Source organism: Stegostoma tigrinum, chromosome 2 (genome assembly GCF_030684315.1).
Source record: "Stegostoma tigrinum isolate sSteTig4 chromosome 2, sSteTig4.hap1, whole genome shotgun sequence".
Taxonomy (NCBI): domain Eukaryota; kingdom Metazoa; phylum Chordata; class Chondrichthyes; order Orectolobiformes; family Stegostomatidae; genus Stegostoma; species Stegostoma tigrinum.
Window position 1 is genome coordinate 15,880,129 of NC_081355.1, and position 22,752 is coordinate 15,902,880.

General features: G+C 42.6%; 1 protein-coding gene across 4 annotated transcripts in view; it reads left to right on the forward strand.

The window, feature by feature from the left end:
- The window catches only part of exoc2 (exocyst complex component 2), a 288,874-nt gene that overhangs the window by 257,936 nt on the left and 8,186 nt on the right, over window positions 1-22,752 (forward strand). For all 4 annotated transcript variants that reach the window (XM_048560701.2, XM_048560683.2, XM_059652609.1 and 1 more), the window contains exon 25: window positions 2,546-2,668. In XM_048560701.2, coding sequence (XP_048416658.2) covers window positions 2,546-2,668 — 123 coding nt within the window. The remainder of the gene's footprint in view (window positions 1-2,545; window positions 2,669-22,752) is intronic.

Sequence of the window (22,752 nt, forward strand, 5' to 3'; positions counted from 1 at the left end):
GGAAGCGTATTATTTAAAGCGTGATGTATTGAGAAATGTGGATGTACAAAGAGGCCTGGGTATTCTTGTACACCAGTCAATGAAAGTAGACTAGCAAATGCAACAAGCAATTAGGAAGCCAAATGTTACATTTGCCTTCATTTCAACATGTGAGCTCAGAGGCATGATGTTTTGCTGCACTTGTACGGAGTCTTGGCAAGACAGCACCTGGAGAATAGCATGCAGTTTTGGCCATGCTACCTTACAAAGAATATACTTAACATAGATGAAATGTAGTGGAGGTCCAGCAGGTTGATACTGGGGATGGCACACTGTCCTATGAGGAGATATTGGTTTGTCTGGGCCTATAATCACTGGAGTTCAAATGGATGAAATAGATCTTATTGAAATATCTAAAATCTAGGAGGCTGGATAGACGAGATGCAGGGAAAATATATTTCCTGCAGGCAATGTAGAGGGTAAGGATTTAGGATTGAGAAGAGGTAATACTAATTCACTCAAAGGAAATCCCTATCACAGAAGGCAGTGGATATATTCAAGAAAGAGATTAAAATCTTAAAATGATCAAAGACATCAAGAGATGTGGGGAGAAAGTGGGAATATGGCATTGAAATAGTGGATCAGCCATGATCATATTGGATGGCGGAGCAGGATTGAGGAGCTGAAAGGTCTACCCCTGCGTCTGATTTCTATGTTTCTATAAACAGAGTCATCATATCAGGTTAATACCCTTCCATCATATGAGTAAATGACAGGCATTTAGTAGGTTGTTTGCAAGTAAAGAGGCATGGCAAGTTGAGTGTATGGGGAGAAGAGCAAAGGGGAAGATGGATGCATGGGGGGGTAAGAGAAGTTTGATGGTTGGAGTGATGGTGCAGGCAAAGGAGATGCTAATGGGTCAAGGAAAGAAACAAAAGATGTGTCCAGAGAAGATGTAAATGAGGAAAGCAGAGTCATTGTGAATAGCCGCCATAAAAAAAATAAATAAAAAAAGAAGAAATGGCTAAGTTTTAAAGTTGTGCAACTCATCGAGTACAGAAGACTGTGAACTGCCTAATTGAAACTGAGATCTTGTTCCTGAAGCCTTAAAATGCATTTCATTGGATGCTACATGGGGCTATCCTCACCTGGTTCTATTTTGACCTCCCCAGCATAAGAAGGAATAAAGATTTTAATAGGGCCAAGGGTATCAGAGATGGAGATGAAGGCATAATTGAACAGATTGGTGGCAACAGACAAGCCATGATGAATAGGAGACCACATTTGAAAGTGCTATTGCAACTTTAAAGCGTGATGTATTGAGAAATGTGGATGTACAAAGAGGCCTGGGTGTTCTTGTACACCAGTCAATGAAAGTAGACCAGCATATGCAACAAGTAGGAAGCCAAATGTTACATTTGCCTTCATTTCAACATGAGGTCAGAGGCATGATGTTTTGCTGCACCTGTACAGAGTCTTGGCAAGACAGCACCTGGACCTTATTGAAATATCTAAAATCTAGGAGGCTGGATAGACGAGATGCAGAGAAAATATATTTCCTGCAGGCAACGTAGAGGGTAAGGATTTAGGATTGAGAAGAGGTAATACTAATTCACTCAAAGGAAATCGGTGATTAATACAGAGGTGAATTTTGGTTGGAAGAGGAGAAGAGATACAGGATGAAAGATACAGGGAAATGGTTGGGGAATTGGCTTTATCTGGGATTGGTGCAATGGGCGTAGTGAAGGAATGTCAAGATGTCAAAATCAAGAGGGTGAATTAGGAGGCATTATATGAAATGAGAGATTGTCAGAGCGCAGTGAAGTTAGGAGAGGATACATGATGGCTTGGATGCAGGTTGAAAAAGAAAAGTTTCTGACTGTAGAGACTGAAAGAGGAAGGTGCACGCAAATTAATGGCAGTATAGAATAAGGATTTTAAATAAGGTTTGAGAGATAGAACAGACAGCGAGAGAGAGAGAGAGAGAGAGAGAGAGAAGAATGTTCTAGAGGATTGGGGAAGCAAACACTGATGTAATTTGTCAATAAGATCAACACAGCCACCATGGCAGTTTGTGTGAGGCATGTGGAAGTCACAGCTAGATAAGAAGACTTTGTTTAAGGGAAAGCTGTCATCAACCTTGGCCTTGATGGATAATTAGCAGTGATATCAATACAAGTATACACAATAAGCTCATGGATGGCAAGAACCTTGTTCACATGTGAACAGACTTTCTGAAAGCAGATGCAGTAATGAATGGGTTATGATAGTTGAAAGGGTGAATGGGACAGAGACTAGCGACCAGTTCATTGCTAATATGGAGATATGTCTGATAATGGTAAAGAAAATATGGATATATAAAGGCTGGAATTTAAGATGATAACTTAGCACAATTGTACATGAATTGTACAATTGCAGTTAAAGGAACTGCATACATTACCTTGCTGCTGCTCAGTATTTTTCAATTGGTATTTGGAAGTTTAGATTCTCAAAGAAAAAAGATGATCACGATGGCATTAAATAAGCTAACATCCTATTTCAACAAAATATTTTTGTGAATTTACAGGTGTTCACAATTTCTAAGGAACTTGTCCCAAGGGTTCTTTCACGAATTATCGAAGCTGTCACTGAAGAAATGAGCCGACTAATGCAATGTGTGTCATCCTTCAGCCGAAATGGAGCATTGCAGGTACTATTGTACTAGAATTTCATACGCTTACTTAGCTAAATTTTACCTTGACATTGGCTGTAATGCATTACATTAAAAAAAATCACTGTCTCTAGTTGATCAGTGCTGCTATACTATACCAGCCTATGCTTTAGTTCACTCAGCTCCATTTTAAAATTAACCAAATTAGTTCTTCACACACATAATCATTTTAGAGCATGCTCCATTAAAGTACATTGTTTTGTGACATTCAATTTTAATTAGTGACAAAGACTGTATATCATAGTGTGGAAACTCATTACAAATTGGTTAAAAGTCAGTTGTTGCTGTGTACTCTTGTGTCCTGGTAATAGCTTGTAAAGTTATTACTAACTAAAACTAAAAGGGTCCAAATACAGGTTTGGAAATGCAATAATCCAGTTGCAAATTTAGATTGAGAGTGGTTTTGATACCAGAGTGAAATTCTTTTATGTGCAAAGTAAAATCAAACATAAGACTGCAAAGAGTTCAACCACATCCCCACCCCCATCCTTCAGAAAGTAGTGCTCAGATGTTGAATTGCTGATCCGAAATGAAACCAGAGTTCCTGTCTTGTGGATCTTTGTACCAGATGAGGAGAAAGGTATGTGCCTAACTGCAGCGGTGGAAATGTCATGCACTTGCATACAGATTTTACAATCTAAACAGCCTAAAGCCCACAGCAAAATACGTCTCTACTGTTCTGGTCGTTTCTGCAAACCTTAGTCAGTTCCTTATTTGAATGTTTTTCGGTTATCATTTTTAGTTGAAACAAAATGGTTTTTTTCTCTACACTTCTTCCTTCACCCCCACTTCATACCTCACAATTCTATTTACCTCAGCGCTACAACTATTTAGGAATCACTACTTAACTGTTGTATGGATTTTCCTCCAGTTATTAGACCAAAAATAAGCACATCAGCAAGTGAAATTAGAAAGCCAGCTATACTGCCACTTCATTGTCCTGATGCACCAGCCTGCCCTTTCCTGTCTCCTACAGGTAAAAGAAGATAGATGGGTTTTGCTAAACCATTTGTTTTCCCCAACCTTGGGCATGCTGTCTCCATTCCAAGGGATTACCAGCTGAGATATATCAGTGGCAAATCCTTTTATTGGTTAGTTGTAGAGACAGGCCCTTTTAGTGCCCTTTCTTACTCGCATAAACTTTCATTAATTCAGCTGCATCCCACTCCAGTCCATTGCTTCAGTACAAAAATGTTTTCCAGGGTTCTTCTATCCTTGTAATTATTTTTCTTGTTCTGTCAGCCAGGTTTAGGTTGAGCAGCTACACAGTTTGAAACTTAATCTGTCTTGACACTTGCAGTTCTGAAGGACTGCTGTTCTGACCAAGGTATCCATTTTGGATAACATGTTAAACAGAGACAATGCCTCTTGGGTAAAGGTAAAAGATCCAATGCACTGAACTGTGATTTACTACAGAAAGTATCTGTTGCCTCAAGTGACACTTTGATTTTATACCACATTCTGATCCTCTACAACATTGTGTGAAGCAATTGCTTGTTGAGCCAAAGGATGCACACTGATGTCAGTTTTCTGCTTCATATTTAATGGGAGTCAGGAAAGGAAACTATCTGTTTTTAACTTGATGGATGGCCCAAAGATACCATACTGTAAGATGTTGCCTTTTTTAGTGAGGAATTCCTCCGAATGTCTTCCACCTCATTCTTTGCATCTTATGTGTATTCATACCTCAGTAATACTTGCCTTCAAAATGTAATCTACAGTTCACATCCGTACCATCTTCCTTTTCATTGTCCAAGCCCTTAACAAAGTACTGGTGCATTGTGCAGCTTTGTACGATTTTCAGTTACTCCAAGGTATTTAGATTGATGAAAAACTTGTTTGTCACCTTGCATTAGCTCTTTAAATTTCAGCATCTGAACACTGCTTTTCTGCTGGTGAAATAAGGTGACACAGTCACTCCTATAGAGAGGTCATTTGTTAAAGTAAAAGTGCTGAAGTCACATCTTCATAACATGCCCAATGCACCCTGTAGTCCATTTTCCAATCTAAGTAGGTAATGGCTGGTCTCAAATCATTCTGAAGCACATGCAGGCATACCTTTAAATCAATACTCTGAAAATGCTTCTTGTCCTCCAGTTCATTGAAGGCATCTCAGAAGAAATGTACATCCTATCACAGTGAAACACTACTTCGTTTGTATCATTTGAAATTCTTTTGAATAGGCAAGCTAATGCAAACCACTTTTAACCCCCAGCAGCAGTCACAGTAACAAGTGGCTGATTATCCTGAGGTGGTGTTAACAAAGAACTTTGACAAATTACATTGAGAAAAACTTATTGATTCACATGTGGTCATGTTTTGGCTGACAAATTGAAAGTGACAGTCATACTCCAAGATAGTAAAAAAATCCTTAAAATAATTAAGTATCAGAAGTACAATGCTTGTTTTCTCCAAGGTTTGGAAATCTGAGAAAAAGGTGACCGCAGATAGGAGTTCAGTCACTTCTGTTGTTTTAAATGTATATAGTTAATAACAACCTTATTTTTCACACAGGTACTTGAATTACTTAGCTAATTAGCCAAAAAAAACTTATTAAATGAGAAACCGTATGTAACGGTTCATGGCATCTGTTACCTTAGACTATGTGGTCTGTGGTACAACAGCCCTTAGAAGATAAGACTGTCATATGCACGCATTTAGATCTGGTGCTTTATCATCCAGTGAAGGAGCTGAGACTCAGTCTTGGCTACATGGAGATATTGCAAACACCGGGTATCCAGTTGGTAATGCTTTCAGTTTCAGCCAAAACTAATTTGTTCCTATGTCACTCAGCAGAGGACTGTTAACGCAGTGCGCAATAGTTTGTCATCACATCACAGCTAACTTAACATTTGCAAGTTTGGCAGTGTTGTAGAGCTCTGCAACTTGTAGAGCTGCATATATAGCAAGAATTTAGGAATGACTACACCTGTCAGAAATGAGAGAGTTCACTTTTGATGTCTGCCTCATTAAAGATTATGGTGAGAATGTAATCATGTTTACAAGCTTCAATTGCATTTTGAATTGGCAGTACTTCTGATCTCTGCTATATACACATATAAATCTTCAAGATTAACATATGAGATTAACAGAAAGAACTTACATTTATATAGCACTTTACACTATTTCTTTCACAATAGGACTAGGACCAGATCCAGCACAGTTTCCTCCCTGGTAGGATAGGGAAAGTAGTGGGGATGGATTTAAACTTGTAAGGCATGGGAGTGCATTAACCAATGGGCCTAGTTTTGGAAGAACTAGTGAGGCCAAAAGTGAAGATTGGAATGGGGAAAAGAAAGTGAGGAAAGGCTTATGAACAAGGAAATGGTTGCCTCCCAATGAAGAAGAAAGAGGAAAGGGCAATGTTAAATTGTACATGTGTAAATGCACGGAGTATAGTAAACAAGATTGGGGAATTGGAAGCTGAAACTGCTCTAGTGGGATATGACATAGTAGCATTGACCAAAAAGTGTCTGAAGCCAGAGCAGGATTTATTACTTAACATCCCCGGTTATAAGTATACATGCTTGTTACTTAACGTCCCTAGATTTTAGTAGAAGCTGGGTAGATTTTTAAAAAAGGAGATGGCGTAGGTGTCTTGGTCAAAGGTAGTATCATTGCCTTTTAATAAAATGTAGTTCCTGAATTAGAATTTTTATGTTTGGTGGTGAGAAACAGGTAGGAGTCGTGACCTGTTTGGGTATTTAATATTGACCTCCAAATAATTGGGGAGGAAGTAGAAGAGAGCATTTGTAGGCAGATTATGGAAACCTGCAGGACAAGTAGGGATGGAACACTTGGTGATTTCACTTACCCTAGGGTAGACCAAGAAAAAGGTAGAATATGGGGTATAGAACGGCGTGTATTCCTGCCATATGTGCAGGAGAACCTTTTGGAGCAGTGCATTTCCAGTCCTATAATGGACGAAGCTGTGCTGAATCTGGTCCTCGGAAATGAGGCTAGCCAAGGAGCATTTGGGGAAAAAGCGATCTTAATTAAGATAGAGTATTAAATTGGAGAAGAATAAAAAAATGTCAGTGATTAAGATCCAAGACTTTAAAATGGCAGATTTTAAGGGTCTAAAAGTTGAACTGGAGCAGGCTGATTAGAAGTGCAGTTTGATAAATAAAACAGTGGATGGAAAATGAGAGACTTGGGAAATACAGATGAATAGGGTGCAAGCTAAGTACATGCCCATGAGAAATAAATGAGGCATCCAAAGCTCGGGTACCTTGGATAACGAAGGATATTCTTGAGAAAATAAAGAGGATAAGCATAGAATCCCATTTGGCCCATCAGATCCAGACCACACCTCTGAAGACCATCCCACCCAGTCACACCCATTTACCTTTTCCATGTAACCCTGCATTTCCCATGGTTGATCCACCCAGCTTGCACATCCCTGGACACTATGGGACAGTTTAGCACAGCTATTCTACCTAACCTGCACATCTTTAGACTGTGGGAGAAAACCAGAACACCCAGAGGAAATCCACACAGGCACGGGGAGGATGTGCAAACTCCACATAGACAATCGCCTGAGGTTGGAATTGAACCCAGGTCCCTGGTGCTATGAGGCAGCCATGCAAACTTCAGCCATCGTGCCCCCAGGGAGATACATAACACACGCCAGAATAATAAGAGCAATAGAAATCAGAAGGGTATCTCAAAAACAGAAGCAAGACTAAGACTGAAATAAGGTAAGCTAAGAGAAAACATGAGGGAAGGATGGCAAGCTTTTCTAAAACAAACAGTAAACCGTTCTTCAACTATATGGATAGTAAAAGATTAGCAAAAGATAGAGTGGGGCCCATAGGGAACAATCAGGGTAAACTGCTCAGTGAAACAAAGGGTATCGCACAGGTACTAAATCAAGACTTTGTTTCTATGTTTGTCAAAGTAGAAGTTTACAAGGTAGCCAGGAAGGACCTAAAGAGAAAGTTAAGAAGAGCCAGGAGGGGACATGAGAAGTCTTTGGCAGGTGGGATCAAGGAAAATCCTAAAGCTTTCTATAGGTATGTCAGGAATAAAAGAAAGACTAGAGTAAGATAAGGGCCAGTCAAAACTAGTAGTGGGAAATTGTGCATGGAGTCTGAAGAGATACGAGAGGCACTAAATGAATATTTTTCGTCAGTATTCACAAAGGAAAAAGACAATATTGTTGAGGAGAATACTGAGATACAGGCTATTAGACTAGATGGGATTGAGGTTCATAAGGAGAAGGTGTTGGCAACTCTGGAAAATGTGAAAATAAGTAAGTCCCCTGGGACAGATGGGACCCATCCTAGGATTCTCTGGGAAGCTAGGGAGGAGATTGCAGAGCCTTTGGCTTTGATCTTTTATGCCATCATTGTCTACAGGAATAGTGCCAGGAGACTGGACGATAGCAAATGTTGTCCCCTTGTTCAAGAAGGGGAATAGAGACAACCCTAGTAATTATAGACCAGTGAGCCTTACTTCAGTTGTGGGTAAAGTGTTGGAAACGTTTATAAGCAATAGGATTTATAATCATCTAGAAAGGAATAATTTGATTAGGGATCGTCAGCACGGTTTTGTGAAGGGTAGGTTGTGCCTCACAAACCTTACTGAGTTCTTTGAGAAGGTGACCTAACAAGTGGATGAAGGTAAAGCGGTTGATGTGGTGTATATGGATTTCAGTAAAGCATTTGATAAGGTTCCCCACGGTAGGCTATTGCAGAAAATTTGGAGGCATGGGATTGAGGGTGGTTTAGCGGTTTGGATCAGAAATTGGCTAGCTGGAAGAAGACAGAGGGTGGTGGTTGATGGGAAATGTTCATCCTGGAGTTCAGCTACTAGTGGTGTACAGCAGGGATCTGTTTTGGGGCCACTGCTGTTTCATTTTATAAATGACCTGGATGAGGGCATAGAAGGATGGGTCAGTAAATTTGCGAATGATACTAAAGTTGGTGGAGTTGTAGGTAGTGCGGAAGAATATTGCAGGTTACAGAGGGACATAGATAAGCTGAAGAGCTGAGCTGAGAGGTGGCAAGTAGAGCTTAATGCGGAAAAGTATGAGGTGATTCCATTGGAAGGAGTAACAGGAATACAAAGTACTGGGCTAATGATAAGATTCTTGGTAGTGTGGATGAGCAGAGAGATCTTGGTGTCCATGTGTATAGATCCCTGAAAATTGCCACCCAGGTTGATAGGGTTGTTAAGAAGGCGTACAGTGTGTTAGGTTCTATTGGTAGAGGGATTGAGTTTCGGAGGCACGAAGTCATGTTGCAGCTGTACAAAATTCTAGTGGGGCCGCACTTGGAGTGTTGGGTCCAGTTCTGGTCACCACATTCCAGGAAGGATGTGGAAGCATTGGAAAGGGTGCAGAGGAGATTTACCAGGATGTTGCCTGGAATGGATGGAAGGTCTTTTGAGGCTAGGCTGAGGGACTTTTCATTAGAGAGAAGGGTAAGAAGAGACTTAATAGAGACATACAAGATGATCAGAGGATTAGATTGGGTGGACAGTGAGAACCTTTTTCCTCGGATAGAAATGGCTAGCACGAGGGGACGTAGCTTTAAATTGAGGGGTGATAGATATAGGACAGATGTCAGAGGTAGATTCTTTACTCCAGGTAGTAAGGGCGTTGAATGCCCTGCCTGCAACAGTAGTAGACTTGAAAACTTCAAGGGCATTTAAATGGTCGTTGGATAAACATATGGATGATAATGGAATAATGTAGGTTAGATGGGCTTCAGACTGGTTTCACAGGTCGGCGCAACATTGAGGGCCGAAGAGCCTGTACTGCGCTGTAATGTTCCATGTAGAAGATCGTGATAATGGCCGAGTTGAAAACGTAGGTGCTAAACAACTGAGTAGTATAGTGATTGATAACAAAAAGGCACTAAAAAGACTGGCAGCATTGCAGGCAGACAAGTCACCAGGCCCAGGTGCAGTGCATCCCAGATTGCTGAGCGAGGTAAGGGTGCAAATTGCGGAGCCATTGAGAAAAATTTTCCAGGTCTGTCTGAACACCGGATCAGTCCTTTGGACTGATGGATTGCAAATAGAACAGTACAGCACAGTACAGGCCCTTCGGCCCATGATGTTGTGCCGTGGAATAATCCTAATCCAAAAATAAAATAAGATAACCTACATTCCCCTCAATTCACTGCTGTCCATGTGCATGTCCAGCAGTCGCTTAAATCTCATTAATGACTCCGCTTCCACGACTACCACTAGTAAGCTATTCCATGCGCTCACAACTCTCTGGGTGAAGAACCTCCCTCTGACATCTCCCCTATACTTTCCTCCTAACACCATAAAACTATGACCCCTCGTGGCAGTCAATCCTGCCCTGGGGGAAAGTCTCTGGCTATTGACTCTATCCATGCCTCTCATTACCTTGTACACCTCGATCAGGTTACCTCTCTTACTCCTTCTCTCCAGAGAGAAAAGTCCGAGCTCAATCAACCACTCCTCATAAGACAAGCCCTTCAGTCAAGGCAGCATCCTGGTAAACCTCCTTTGCACTCTCTCCAAAGCCTCCACATCTTTCCTATAATAGGGCGACCAGAACTGGACACAATATTCCAAGTGTGTTCTCTCCAGGGTTTTGTAGAGCCGCAGCATAACCTCACGGCTCTTACACTTGATCCTCCTGTTAATGAAAGCCAAATCACCATATGCTTTCTTAACAACCTTATCCACCTGGGTGGCAACTTTGAGGGGGCTATGCACTTGAACACCAAGATCCCGCTGTTCCTCCACACTGCCGAGAATCCTGCCTTTAATCCTATATTTAGCATTTAAGTTCGACCTTCCAAAATGCATCACTTCACATTTATCCAGATTGAACTCCATCTGGCATTTCTCAGCCCAGCTCTGCGTTCTGTCAATGTCTCACTGAAGCCTGCAATAGCCCTCGATACCATCAATGGCACCTCCAACCTTAGTGTCATCAGCAAACATACTAACCCACCCCTCAACCTCCTCATCCAAGTCATTTATAAAAACTACAAAGAGCAGAGGCCCAAGAACAGAGCCCTGTGGAACACCACTCAGCACTGATCTCCAGGCAGAATACTTACCATCTACAACCACTCTCTGCCTCCTGTCAGCCAACCAATTCTGAATGCAGACAGCCAAATCACCCTGTATCCCATACCTCCTGACTTTCTGAATGAGCCTGCGGTGGGGAACCTTATCAAATGCCTTGCTGAAGTCCATGTACACCACATCCACTGCTTGACCCTCCTCAACCTGTCTCGTGACTTCCTCAAAGAACTCAATAAGATTTGTAAGGCATGACCTGCCCCTCACAAAGCCATGCTGACTCCCTTTAATCAAGCTATGCTTTTCCAAATAGTCATAAATCCTATCCCTCAGAATTCTTTCCAAAACCTTGCTGACCATAGACGTAAGACTGACTGGCCTGTAATTTCCAGGGATTTCCCTATTCCCTTTCTTGAAAAGAGGAAAAACATTTGCCTCCCTCCAATCTTCCGGTACGACTCCCGTGGAGAGTGAGGAAGCAAAGATCTTCGCCAGCGGCTTAGTAACCTCCTTTCTCACCTCCCGGAGCAATCTAGGATAAATCTGGTCTGGCCCTGGGGACTTATCAATCTTAATGTTTGCCAAAATTTCCAGCACATCAAGTTCCTCAATCTTGATCTGTTCAAGCCTGTTTTCCTGCTCCTCAAAGTTCTCATTCACAACAAGGTCCCTTTACTTAGTGAAAACCGAAGCAAAAAACTCATTTAGGGCTTCCCCTAGCTGCTCAGATTCCACGCAGAAGTTCCCTCCGCTATCGGCCCTACCTTCTCCCTGATCATTCTTTTATTCCTCACGTATGAGTAAAATGCCTTTGGGTTCTCCCTTATCCTTCCTGCCAAGCCTTTTTTGTGCCCCCTCCTGACCCTCCTCAGTCCACTTTTGAGCTCCTTCCGAGCAAGCCTGTAATCCTCTAAAGCTGTGCTAGACCCTTGCTTCCTCCACCTTATGTACACTGCCTTTTTGTTTTTGCAAGAAGCACCTCTGTACCCGTCATCCAAGGCTCCTTAATCGTACCCCTTCTTACCTGTCTCAGAGGAACAAATTTACACATCACTCGCAACAACTGCTCCTTAAACAGCCTCCACATGTCTGTTGTGCCCTTTGTATAGAACAATTGCTCCCAACCTGTACTTCCGAACGCCTGTCTGATAGCGTCATAGTTTCCTTTTCCCCAGTTAAATATCCTCCCCTGGTAACTGCTCCTTTCCCTCTCCATGGCTGTGGTAAATGTGAGGCTGTTGTGGTCACTGTCGCCAAAGTGTTCTCCCACCACGAGATCAGACACCTGTCCGGGCTCATTGCCAAGCACCAAATCCAAAATGGCCTCTCCCCTCATTGGCCTGTCCACGTACTGAGTAAGGAAACCCTCCTGAACACACCTGACAAAAGCGGCTCCACGCAAACCATCTGCACTAAGGAGGTTCCAATCTATATTGGGAAAGTTGAAGTCACCCATAACAACAACCCTGCTACGTTTGCACTTTTCAACAATCTGCCGGCCAATGAGTTCTTCGATCTCCCTGCTGCTATTTGGGGGTTGTAGAAAACCCCCAGTGAGGTGACTGCCCCCTTGCTGTTCTTAACTTGCACCCATACTGACTCAGTCAATAAAGCTTCCTCGGCAACCTCAGTCCATGTCCAACAAAGCCACACCTCCCCCTCTTTTACCACCTTCCCTGACCTTTATGAAAGATCTAAGTCCTGGAACCTGCAACATCCATTCCTGACCCTGCTCTATCCATGTCTCCAAAATAGCCACAACACCAAAGTCCCAGGTACCTATCCAAGCTGCAAGCTCACCTTACTTATTCTGGATTCTCCTGGCATTAAAGTAGACACACTTCAATCCAACTTGTTGTCTGCCAGCACACTCCTGTGACGGTGAGGTCCTGACCATGTCCTCCCTACGCTCATTCTCCTGTGTACTAGGACTACGCCTCAGTTTCCCATCCCCCTTCTGAGCTAGTTTAAATCCACCCGAATAGCACTAGCAAATTTGCCACCCAGGATATTAGTGCCCCTCCGGTTCAAGTGGAGACCATCCTGTTTGGAGAGTTCCCACCTTCCCCAGAATGAGCCCCAATTGTCCATGTGCCTGAAGTCCTCCCTCCTGCACCATCCCTGCAGCCGGGTGTTCAGCTGAAATCTCTCCCTGTTCTTTGCCTCGCTATCACGTGGCACGGGTAACAAACCAGAGATGACCACTCTGTTTGTTCTAGCTCTCAACTTCCACCCTAGCTCCCTGAAATCCTGCCTGACATCCCTATCCCTCTTTCTACCTATGTCGTTGGTGCCCATGTGGACCACGACTTGGGGCTGGTCACCCTCTCCCTTCAGGACCCCAAAGACCCGATCCGAGACATCATGGACCCTGGCACCTGGGAGGCAATGCACCAATCGTGAGTCTCTTTCGTTCCCGGCAAACCTTCTATCAGTCCCTCTAACTATTGAGTCCCCAATGACTATCACTCTCTTCCTATACCCCCTTCCCTTCTGTGCAAGAGGGACAGACTCTGTGCCAGAGACCTGCACCCTACTGCATGCCCCTGGTAAGTCGCCCCCCCCCCCCCCCCCCCAATAGTATCCAAAACGGTATACTTGTTTTTCAGGGGAACAACCACACGGGATCTCTGCACTGACTGCTTTTTCCTCCTTCTAACAGTTACCCAGCTTTCTTCACGCTTAGGAGTAACTACTTCCCTGGAACTCTTGTCTATCACTGACTCTGCCTCCCGAATGATCTGAAGTTCATCCAGCTCCCGCTCCAGTTCCCTAACGCGGTTTTGGAGGAGCAAGAGTTGGGTGCACTTCCTGCAGATGTATTTGGATGGGACACTAATGGCATCCCTCACTTCATACATCATGCAGGAGGAATATTCCTCTACCTGCACTGCCATCCCTGCTAATCCCCTAAACAGAAAGTTTAAAAAAAGAGAAGCTTACCTTGATTTGTCCCTGGTGTATAAGGTTAGAGGAGGTGGATGGGTGGGAGGCCCTACAAGGGGTAGGGTCTCAGGTTTACAAAATGATCAGTTATATAGCGGCTTCCCAACAGGCCCTTGGTCCAAGCTCCCGCTTGCGCCGATGCTGCAACCAGAAATGTGACACAGTTGTTTACAAAAGGGCAAAGGATAACCCAGGAAACCGCAGACCTGTCAGCTCAACATCAGTAGTGGGAAAACTATTAGAGACCATTGTACATTGTAAAGTAAATATGCACTTTGAGTGAAATAAGTTAACACTAGACAGTCAACATGGCTTTGTCAAGGGCAGGTCATGTTTGACAAATTTAATTGATGAGGTAACAAAGGTAGTGGATGAGGGTAGTGCTGTGGATGTTGTGTATTTGGGCTTTCAGAAAGCATTTGATACAGTGGCACATGGCAGGTCAGTTAGCAAATTAGAAATGTTTGGTATTCATGGGTCCTTGTCAGCATGGAGTAGACATTGAATTAAAGAAAGGAAACAGAGAAGACACAGAGGCATTTCTCAGACTGGTAACAAGTGAAAAGTGATGTTCTCCAGGGATCGGTGTTAAGAGCCTTCACTTATTCTGATTTGTACAAATGATGGATGTCAAGGGCAAAATCTCTAAATTTACTGATGATACTAAGCTAGGGAGAACAATGAATTGTGAGGATGATGCTGAGCGACTACAGAGTGACTTTGACAATTTGGCAGACACCTGGCAGATGAATTTCAGTGCAGTGAAAAGTGAGGTAATGCGCTTTGACAGAAGAAATATAAAGAGACACTGCAAGCTGAATGATACAACTTTGAGGGGAGTACAGGAGCAGAGGGACCTCAGGATATAAATGCATAATTTTCTGAAGGTGATCAGGAAAGTTGAAGTACAGTTGAGAAGACTTATAGGATCCTTGGGTTTATAAATAGAGGCCTAAAGTATACAAGCAAGGAAGTGATGCTATACCTCCAAAAGTAATTGGTTAGACCATATTTAGAGTCTTGTGTTCATTTCTGGATACCTTATTTAAGGAAGGATGTCAAGTCCGTGGAGAGAGTGCAAAGATTTTTGAGAATGATACCAGGAGTAAGGGATTTTAGACACAGGAAAGATTCGGTAAATTGTATTTTTTTTCCCCTGGAGCAGACTAGATTAAGAGGTGGCCCTATTAGGGTGTTCAAAGTTGTGAACAATTAAAGAAGGATTCTTATTCCACTGGTTGATATGCCTGTACCTAGGAGTCACAGTTTCAAGATTGTCAGCCAGAGTTGGGAGTGAGATGAGAAGAGCATTCTTTACTCAGAGAGTTGTTAGTATTTGGAATGTGTTGCCTGGGCCAGTGGTGGAGTCAGATTCCATTGGAGGCTTCCAGAGCAAACTGGTTATATATTTGAAAGTGACAAATTTAGGGAGCCATGGAGATAGTCCTATTCTTCAGTCCTAGCTATGTAGCTCTTTTGGGAATCAATACAGGCATGATGGACCATATGCCCTCCTTCTGTACTCTGAAATTCTATGATCCTGAAATTCCAACTCGTAATCCAGAACCCCAGATGAATGCTTTGGGGATGTGAGTTCAAATCTCACCACAACAGCAAGTGGAATTGAAATTCAAACAAAAAATCTGGAATTGAAATCTAGTCTCAATAATGGGGATTGTAACAACCTCACTGAGTTATAAAACCCTATCTATTCTCATGTCCTTTTGGGAAGAAAGTCTTCCATCCTTACCTGTAGTGGCCAGCATGAGTCTCCACACCCACAGCAACATGGTTGACTCTTAAATGCCTTCTCTAATGGCCTAGCATGCCTCTCAATTCAGTGGTACTTAGCAGTGGCTGACAATGGATGGCCTTGCCAGCGATGCCAATTGTCCATGAATTAACATAAAAATATGCTCAAAGGTCTGAAGCATTTTGCAGCCACTTAAGTGTTTTTTCAGTGTAACTACTGAGTAGTGTGATAATTGGCAGGTAATCTTTTTCTAACTGATTTTGCTTGAAGATAAATATTGACCAGGACCCTGCAGCAAGTACCATCACCACTAAAGCTGAAACTTAGTAAGCAAAAGCAGTGAACCGACCAATGAGATTAATATTGGACATAACTACAGATATTGTTGGTCTAATACAGACCATAAGATGTAGGAGTACAAATAAGCCATTTGGTCTATCAAGTCTGCTGTGCCATTCATTGAGATCGTAGCTCATCTGATAATTATCAATTCCAGTTTCCTGTCTTTTCTCCAGAACCCTTGATCCCCATATTGATTTTTTTAAAAAAAACTTGTCCATCTCAACCTTGAATATATGTAATGACCCAACCTCTATGCCCTCTAAATTAAAGAATTCCACAGTTTTATTACACATTGTGAGAAGGAATTACTACCAATCTTTGCCTTAAGCATGTCACCCCTTACTCAAAAATTACCCCACTGAACCTAGACACTCCCACAAGGGGAAACACCCTCTACCTCTCTGCCCTGCCAAAGCCCCTTTAGAGTCTTGAATGTCTCAATGAGGTCTCCACTTTCTTTTGTCCACTGCAGTGACTATAGGCCAAATCTGTTCAACCTCTCCTTGTAAGAAAATCCTTCCATTTTCAGGATCAACCTTTATAAACCTCTCATATCTGCCTCTAATGCCAATATGTTTTCCCTTGGATAAGGGGACCAGAACTGTTTGTAATATTCTAGCTGTTTTGTTTAGTTTTAGCAAGACTCCCGTATTTTCATACTCCATTCCATCTGGAATAAAGGCCAGCATTTATTTGTCCTTCCTGTTATCTGTTGAACTTGGATGCTAACTTTTGTACTTTGTGTGAGAACTCCCAAATCCCGTTGAAATGCAGCTTTCTTCAGGCTTTCTCTATTTAAATAATATTCAACTACTCTACTTTTCCTTGCTAAAGTGCAATCATCTTATATTCCACCTGCGAAATTTTTGCCCACTGACCTGACTTGTCTACATCCCTCTGCAGACTCCTTGTGTCTTCCTTATCATTTGCCTACCCATTTACTTTTGTGTTATCTACAAACTTGGCAATAGTATAAAACTTACTTCATCTCAGTTAATATAAATAGTAAATAATTGTGACCTCGACACTGATCCCTGAGGCACTCCCCTAGTTATGGGTTATAATCCTGAAATTGCCCCCATATCCCAATTCTCTGTCTTCTATTAGTTAGCCAGTCCTGTATTCATGTTAATACACTACCTCAACACCCTGGACTCCTATTCAGTGGCATTACATGTGGTAACTTATCAAACACTGTCTAGAAATACAAATATCCTACATCCACTGATTTTCCTCAATTCCTATTTATCTACCCTGCTTCTCTTTTCTTCAAAGATTTTGAGTAAATTGTTGAGCATGATTTCCCGTTCATGAAGCCAGGCTGACTCTGCTTGATAAATGCACTGCGGTTATATCTTTTTTGTAGACTAACATTTTCCCAAAAACAGATTTTAAGGTAATTGGCCTACAGTTTCTTGTGTTTTTTTTGTTGACTCTTTTTGAATAAGGATGTTATTTTAGCAGAAGTGATGTTTCAAAGAAGGTGTTTTAACTTCTATCCCTGATAGATCAGGTTAAAGCACCTCCTTCTCAGGTACATATGAATTTATATCTACAGGCAACTTTAATACTTAAAGGGCTCCTACTCTAACAACTTCAGTAAATTTAGAGCTTCGAAAGAAACAACATCCTCTTTTGTTGGTCTTAACTTATAGACTTATAACTTTATAGACCAGTGAGCCTTACCTCAGTTGTTGGTAAAGTGTTGGAAAAGGTTATAAGGGATAGGATTTATAATCATCTGGAAAAGAGTAAATTGATTAGGGATAGTCAGCACGGTTTTGTGAAGGGAAGGTCATGCCTCACAAACCTTACTGAGTTCTTTGAGAAGGTGACCAAACAGGTAGATGAGAGTAAACCGGTTGATGTGGTGTATGTGGATTTCAGCAAGGCGTTCGATAAGGTTCCCCACAAAAGGCTATTGTACAAAATGCGGAGAAATGGAATTGTGGGAGATATAGCAGTTTGGATCGGAAATTGGCTTGCTGAAAGAAGACAGAGGGTGGTAGTTGATGGGAAATGTTCATCCTGGAGACTAGTTACTAGTGGTGTACCGCAAGGGTCGGTGTTGGGTCCACTGCTGTTTGTCATTTTTATAAATGACCTGGATGAGGGCGTAGAAGGATGGGTTAGTAAATTTGCAGACGACACTAAGGTCGGTGGAGTTGTGGATAGTGACGAAGGCTGCTGTAGGTTGCAGAGAGACACGGATAAGCTGCAGAGCTGGGCTGAGAGGTGGCAAATGCAGTTTAATGCAGACAAGTGTGAGGTGATGCAGTTTGGTAGGAGTAACCAGAAGGCAAAGTACGGGCTAATGGTAAGATTCTTAGCAGTGTAGATGAGCAGAGAGATCTCGGTGTCCATGTACACAGATCCTTGAAAGTTGCCACCCAGGTTGTCAGGGCTGTTAAGAAGGCATACAGTGTTTTACCTTTTATTAATAGAGGGATCGAGTTCCGGAACCAAGAGGTTATGGTGAAGCTGTACAAAACTCTGGTGCGGCCGCACTTGGAGTATTGTGTACAGTTCTGGTCACCGCATTCACCAGAAGGATGTGGAAGCTTTGGAAAAGGTGCAGAGGAGATTTACTAGGATGTTGCCTGGTATGGAGGGAGTTCTATATAGGTCTTACGAGGAAAGGCTGAGGGACTTGAGGCTGTTTTCATTAGAGAGAAGAAGGTTGAGAGGTGACTTAATTGAAACATATAAAATAATCAGAGGGTTAGATAGGGTGGATAGGGAGAGCCTTTTTCCTAGGATGGTGACGGCGAGCACGAGGAGGCATAGCTTTAAATTGAGGGGTGAAAGATATAGGACAGATGTCAGAGGTAGTTTCTTTACTCAGAGTAGTAAGAGAATGGAACGCTTTGCCTGCAACGGTAGTAGATTCGCCAACTTCGGGTACATTTAAGTTGTCATTGGACAAGCATATGGACGTACATGGAATAGTGTAGGTTAGATGGGCTTGAGATCGGTATGACAGGTCGGCACACCGTCGAGGGCCGAAGGGCCTGTACTGTGCTGTAATGTTCTATGTTCTAAGACACAGGAGTGGAAGTAAGGCCATTCGGCCCATCAAGTCCACTCCGCCATTTAAATCATGGCTGATGGGCATTTCAACTCCACTTTCCTGCACTCTCCCCATAGCCCTTGATTCCTTCTGAGATCAAGAATTTGTTGATCTCTGCCTTGAAGGCATCCAACGTTCTGGCCTCCACTGCACTCCGTGGCAATGAATTCCACAAGCCCACCACTCCCTGGCTGAAGAAATGTCGTCTCATTTCAGTTTTAAATTTACCCCTTCTAATTTTAAGGCTGTACCCATAGGTCCTAGTCTCCCCACCTAACGGAAACAACTTGCTAGCGTCCACCTCTTCTAAGCCATACATTATCTTGTAAGTTTCTATTAGATCTCCCCTCAACCTTCTAAACTCTAATGAGTACAATGCCAGAATCCTTAGCTGTTCATCATACGCTAAACCTACCATTCCAGGGGTCATCCGTCTGAATCTCCGCTGGACACGCTCCAGGGCTAGTATGCCCTTCCTGAGGTGCGGGGCCCAAAATTGGACACAGTATTCTAAATGTGGCCTAACTAGAGCTTTATAAAGCCTCAGAAGCACATTGCTGCTTTTATATTCCAACCCCCTTGAGATAAACGACATTACATTCGCTTTCTTGATTACAGACTCTACCTGCAAGTTAACCTTTAGAGAATCCTGGACCAACGTTCCCAGATCCCTTTGTACTTCTGTTTTGCGAATTTTCTCACCATTTAGAAAATAGTCCATGCCTGTATTTTTTTTTACCAAAGTGCAAAACCTCACATTTAGTCACATTGAATTTCATCAGCCATTTCCTGGACCACTCTCCTAAGCTGTCTAAATCTTTCTGCAGCTTCCCCACCTCTTCAGTACTACCTGCCTGTCCACCTATCTTTGTATCATCAGCGAACTTCGCCAGAATGCCCCCAGTCCCTTCATCCAAGCCATTAATGTATAAGGTGAACAGCTGCGGCCCCAACATTGAGCCCTGCGGGATACCACTCGTCACCGGGTACCATTTCGAAAAAGAGCCTTTTATCCCAACTCTCTGCCTTCTGTCAGACAGCCAATCCTCAATCTAAGCCAGTAGCTCACCTCGAACCATGGGCCCTCACCTTGCTCAGCAGCCTCCCGTGAGGCACTGTATCAAAGGCCTTTTGCAAGTCTAGATAGATAACATCTACTGGGTTTCCCTGGTCTAACATACTTGTTACCTCTTCAAAGAATTCTAACAGGTTTGTCAGGCACAACCTCCCCATGCTGACTTGTTCTAATCTGACCCTGCACTTCGAGGAATTTAGAAATCTCGTCCTTGACAATGGATTCTAGAATTTTACCAACTACCGAGGTTAGGCTAATCGATCTATGATATTAGTCATTGTGTATCAGTGTGAAGAAACTGTGGACAAATGGGATGCTTAGAAGTATATATTTAAAAACATCTAATATTGCATTGTCTGTTCTAGTCGCTGGTGTTTTATCATTCTTGTTCATTAGATATATGGAACTGACCATTCAAACTGTGTAAGGTAACTTGCCCTCTGTTTTCCTTTTGGTCCACTTGACTTACTGAAGGGGAAGCCACCTGTCTTCCACCTCTGCTTTTTGGTGAGACAGCTGAGATTGGTGACCACCCTTGTGGAGAAATTAAAGTACATAGAACCAAAAAATGGTACAGTGTATGGGCATCAAATTTGCTGTGCCATCTCGATTTGTAAAGCCAGCTCAAGATTAAATATAAGCAAAATATTGCAGATGATGCAAGTTTGAAATAAGAGCAGAAGGTGCTGGAGATTCTTCTGAAGCGTTGTCATTACTGAACTGTGTTTTTCTCTTCACAGACACTGCCAGACCTGCTGAGTTTCTCCACCACATTATTTTTCTGTATGATGCTGTACAAATTGATAGATCCTTGATACTAGAATGCGTGTAATACAGGATGAACTTTTCCCATTGCCACAGAATCACAAGTGTTACAACACTTGTTAGATGAGCCTCATTACCTAGAGCCGAGCTTCTGCCTTTTGCGCCGTACCCTTTCACGTTACTTTTATTCAAATAATTATCCATTCTTGTCTTGAATACCCCAATCAAACCTGCCTCTACTCCACTTACGGGCAGTACATTCTACACTCTAAATGCCCACCTTGTGAAAATGTTTTCTGGCTTCACCCTTCCTTCTGCAGATGACTAAATCTATAACCTTGTGTTTTTGTCCTTTCTATGAGCAGGAATATTTTCCCCCATTTACTCTCCAGGCCATTCATGATTTTGAATATCTCTATCAAGTCTCCTCTCAACAGTCTTCTCTTCAGGAAGAATAGTACCAACTTCTTCAGTCTGTCCACATAACTGAAGTTTTTCATGCCTGGAACTGTTCTTATAAACCACTTATGCACTCTCTGTATTGCATTCAGATCTCTTCCACGATGTAGCTCCGAAACAGTACGCAAAAGTCCAGTTGAGGTCAGATACAAATTCCACATGACCTTGTCTTGCTCGTACTTTATATCACTATTAATAAAGCTGATGCTTTACTTAGAACATAGAACGTAGAACAGTACAGCACCGTACATGCCCTTCAGCCCACGATGTGTCAAATTTTTATCATAAACCTAAAGTCTGTCTAACCTCCACCCCACCTTAAACTATCATCCATATGCCTTTCTAATAGCTGCTTAAACGCCCCAATAAGTCTGACTCCACTACCCACTCCAGCTATGCATTCCACGCCCCGACCACTCTGGGTCTCCTATATCTACCTTCACTCCCTTTAAAACTACACCCCCTCATAATAGCTATCTCCACCCTAGGAAAAAGTCCCTGGCTGACTACTCTATCTGCACCTCTGAGCATTTTGTAACACCTCTAATACTTTGTCGTTCTAAAGAGAAAAGTCCTAGAACGCTCAACTTTTCCTTGTAAGACCTTCCCTCCATGCCAGGTAACATCCTGGTCAACCTCCTCTGCACCTTTTCCAACACTTTCTCATCTTTCCTGTATTGAGGCAACCAGAACGAGACACAATACTCCAGATGTCACCGAACCTGGCTTTTGTATAGCTGAAGCGTAGCTTCAAGCCTCTTGAACCCAATCCCTCTATTAATGAAAGCTAACACTCCATAAGGCTTCTTAACAACTCTATCCACCTGGGTGGCAGCTTTCAGGGAATTGGAACATGAACCCCGAGATCCCTCTGGACCTCCACGTTGCCGAGAATCTTTCCGTTAACCCTGTATTCTGCTTTCAAGTTTGCCCTTCCAAAATGAATCACCTCTCACTTTTTTTCAGGGTTAAATTCCATCTGCCACTTCTCAGCCCAGCTCTGCATCCTTTCAATGTCCCTTTGTAACCTAGAACAGCCCTGGCACTGTCCACAATGTGACCCACCTTTGTATCGTCCGTGAACTCACTAATCCACCCTTCCACTCCTTCATCCAAATCATTTGCAAAAATCACAGAGGAGGACCCAGAACAGATCCTTGTGGTAAACCTCCTCTTAACTGAGCACCATGTTGAATATTTTCCGTCCACTACCACCCTTTGGATTCAGAAATGGCTGACCCTTAGGAGACAATCTGCTACATTTTCCCCCTATCCCATGCCTCCTTACCTTCTGCGTGAGCCTACCATGGGGAACCTTAGCAAACACCTTACTTAAATCCATGTATACCACATTCACTGCTCCACCTTCATCCACGTGTTTGGTCACCTCAATAAGATTTGTGAGGCATGATCTACCCCTCACAAATCTATGCTGACTGTCACAAATCAAACTGTGCTTTTCCAAGTGATCATAAATCCTATCCCTCGGAGCCCTTTCCAATAATTTGTCCACCACTGATATAAGACTAACTGGCCTGTAATTTCCGGGGTTATCCCTATTCCCTTTTTTTGAACAAGGGAATGACGTTTGCCTCTCTCCAGTTTTCCGGCACTACACCCTGTGGACAGTGAAGACAAAA